Here is a 2,843-nt window from a genome sequence, read left to right on the forward strand (position 1 = left end):
AGATCACGAGAGAGAGAGATCACGAGAGAGAGATCACGAGAGAGAGAGATCACGAGAGAGATCACGAGAGAGATCACGAGAGAGATCGAGAGAGAGATCACGAGAGAGATCGAGAGAGAGATCACGAGAGATCGAGAGATCACGAGAGATCTAGAGAGATCACGAGATCACGAGAGATCGAGAGAGATCACGCGATCGAGAGAGATCACGCGATCGAGAGAGATCACGCGATCGAGAGAGATCACGCGAGAGAGAGAGATCACGCGAGAGAGAGAACGAGATCGAGAGAGAGAGAACGAGATCGAGAGAGAGAGAACGAGATCGAGATCGAGAGAACGAGATCGAGAGAGAGAGAACGAGATCGAGAGAGAGAACGAGATCGAGAGAGATCACGCGATCGAGAGAGATCACGCGATCGAGAGAACGAGATCGAGAGAGAGAGAACGAGATCGAGAGAGAGAGAACGAGATCGAGAGAGAGAACGAGATCGAGAGAGATCACGAGAGAGAGATCACGAGAGCACGAGAGAGAGATCACGAGAGCACGAGAGAGAGATCACGAGAGCACGAGAGAGAGAGCACGAGAGAGAGATCACGAGAGCACGAGAGCGAGATCACGAGAGCGAGAGCGAGATCACGAGAGCGAGATCACGAGAGCGAGAGCGAGATCACGAGAGCGAGAGCGAGATCACGAGAGCGAGCGAGAGATCGAGAGAGAGCGCGCGCGATAGATCGAGAGAGAGCGCGCGCGAGAGAGCGCGCGCGAGAGATCGAGAGAGAGCGCGCGCGAGAGATCGAGAGAGAGCGCGCGCGATAGATCGAGAGAGAGCGCGCGCGAGAGAGCGCGCGCGAGAGATCGAGAGAGAGCGCGCGCGAGAGATCGAGAGAGCGCGCGCGCGAGAGATCGAGAGAGAGCGGGCGCGAGAGATCGAGAGAGAGCGCGCGCGAGAGATCGAGAGAGAGCGCGCGCGCGAGATCGAGAGAGAACGCGCGCGCGAGATCGAGAGAGAGCGCGCGCGCGAGAGATCGAGAGAGAGCGCGCGCGCGAGAGATCGAGAGAGAGCGCGCGCGCGAGAGATCGAGAGAGAGCGCGCGCGCGCGAGAGATCGAGAGAGAGCGCGCGCGAGAGATCGAGAGAGAGCGCGCGCGAGAGATCGAGAGCGAGCGCGCGCGAGAGATCGAGAGCGAGCGCGCGCGAGAGATCGAGAGAGAGCGCGCGCGAGAGATCGAGAGAGAGCGCGCGAGAGATCGAGAGAGCGCGCGCGAGAGTTCGAGAGAGCGCGCGCGAGAGATCGAGAGAGCGCGCGAGAGATCACGAGAGAGAGAGCGCAAGAGAGGGATCACGAGAGCGAGATCACGAGAGCGAGAGAGATCACGAGAGCGAGAGAGAGAGATCACGAGAGCGAGAGAGATCACAAGAGCGAGAGAGAGAGAGATCACGAGAGCGAGAGAGATCACAAGAGCGAGAGAGAGAGATCACGAGAGCGAGAGAGATCACAAGAGCGAGAGAGAGAGAGATCACGAGAGCGAGAGAGATCACAAGAGCGAGAGAGAGAGAGAGATCACGAGAGCGCGCGCGAGAGATCACGAGAGAGCGCTCGAGAGATCACGAGAGAGCGCGCGAGAGATCACGAGAGAGCGCGCGACATATCACGAGAGAGCGCGCGACATATCACGAGAGAGCGCGCGAGAGATCACGAGAGAGCGCGCGAGAGATCACGAGAGAGCGCGCGAGAGATCACGAGAGAGATCGCGAGAGATCACGAGAGAGATCGCGAGAGCGCGCGAGCGATCGCGAGAGATCACGAGAGAGCCCGCGAGAGAGCCCGCGAGAGATCACGAGAGAGCCCGCGAGAGATCGCGCGAGAGCCCGCGAGAGATCGCGCGAGAGCCCGCGAGAGATCACGAGAGAGCGCGCGAGAGATCACGAGAGAGATCGCGAGAGCCCGCGAGAGATCACGAGAGAGCGCGCGAGAGATCACGAGAGAGCGCGCGAGAGATCACGAGAGAGATCGCGAGAGCCCGCGAGAGATCGCGAGAGCCCGCGAGAGATCGCGAGAGAGCCCGCGAGAGATCGCGAGGGAGCGGGCGAGAGATCGCGAGAGATCACGAGAGAGATCGCGAGAGAGCGCGTGACATATCGCGAGAGAGCGCGCGACATATCGCGAGATATCGCGAGAGAGCGCGCGCGAGATCGCGAGCGTGCGCGAGCGATCGCGAGAGCGCGCGAGCGATCGCGAGAGAGATCACGAGAGAGCCCGCGAGAGATCGCGAGAGAGCCCGCGAGAGATCGCGAGAGAGCCCGCGAGAGATCGAGAGAGCGCGCGACATATCGCGAGAGAGCGCGCGACATATCGCGAGAGATCGCGCGACATATCGCGAGAGAGCGCGCGACATATCGCGAGAGAGCGCGCGAGATCGCGAGAGAGATCGCGCGAGATCGCGAGAGAGCGCGCGAGATCACGAGAGAGCGCGCGAGATCACGAGAGCGCGCGAGATCACGAGAGCGAGCGAGAGATCGCGCGAGCGCGTGAGAGATCCCGAGAGCGCGCGCGAGATCCCGAGAGCGCGCGCGAGATCCCGAGAGCGCGCGCGAGAGATCACGAGAGCGCGCGCGAGAGATCACGAGAGCGCGCGCGAGAGATCACGAGAGCGCGCGCGAGAGATCACGAGAGCGCGCGCGAGAGATCACGAGAGCGAGCGCGAGAGATCACGAGAGCGCGCGCAAGAGATCACGAAGCGAGCGAGAGATCGCGCGAGCGCGTGAGAGATCCCGAGAGCGCGCGCGAGATCCCGAGAGCGCGCGCGAGATCCCGAGAGCGCGCGCGAGAGATCACGAGAGCG

The 2,843-nt window shown here is 62.0% G+C and overlaps 1 protein-coding gene across 1 annotated transcript; it reads left to right on the forward strand.

The window, feature by feature from the left end:
• Window positions 1–710: 710 nt before the first annotated feature.
• On the forward strand, window positions 711–1,532 carry LOC122545743 (RNA-binding protein 25-like; the record flags this gene model as incomplete). The annotated part of the gene is made up of 3 exons (XM_043684671.1): window positions 711–806; window positions 1,125–1,220; window positions 1,473–1,532. Coding segments are annotated over 3 exons (252 nt in total), but the record flags the coding sequence as incomplete, so codon positions are not given.
• Between the last annotated feature and the right edge of the window lie 1,311 nt (window positions 1,533–2,843).

The sequence above is a fragment of the Chiloscyllium plagiosum genome, unplaced genomic scaffold (genome assembly GCF_004010195.1).
Source record: "Chiloscyllium plagiosum isolate BGI_BamShark_2017 unplaced genomic scaffold, ASM401019v2 scaf_42481, whole genome shotgun sequence".
In the NCBI taxonomy this organism is placed as follows: domain Eukaryota; kingdom Metazoa; phylum Chordata; class Chondrichthyes; order Orectolobiformes; family Hemiscylliidae; genus Chiloscyllium; species Chiloscyllium plagiosum.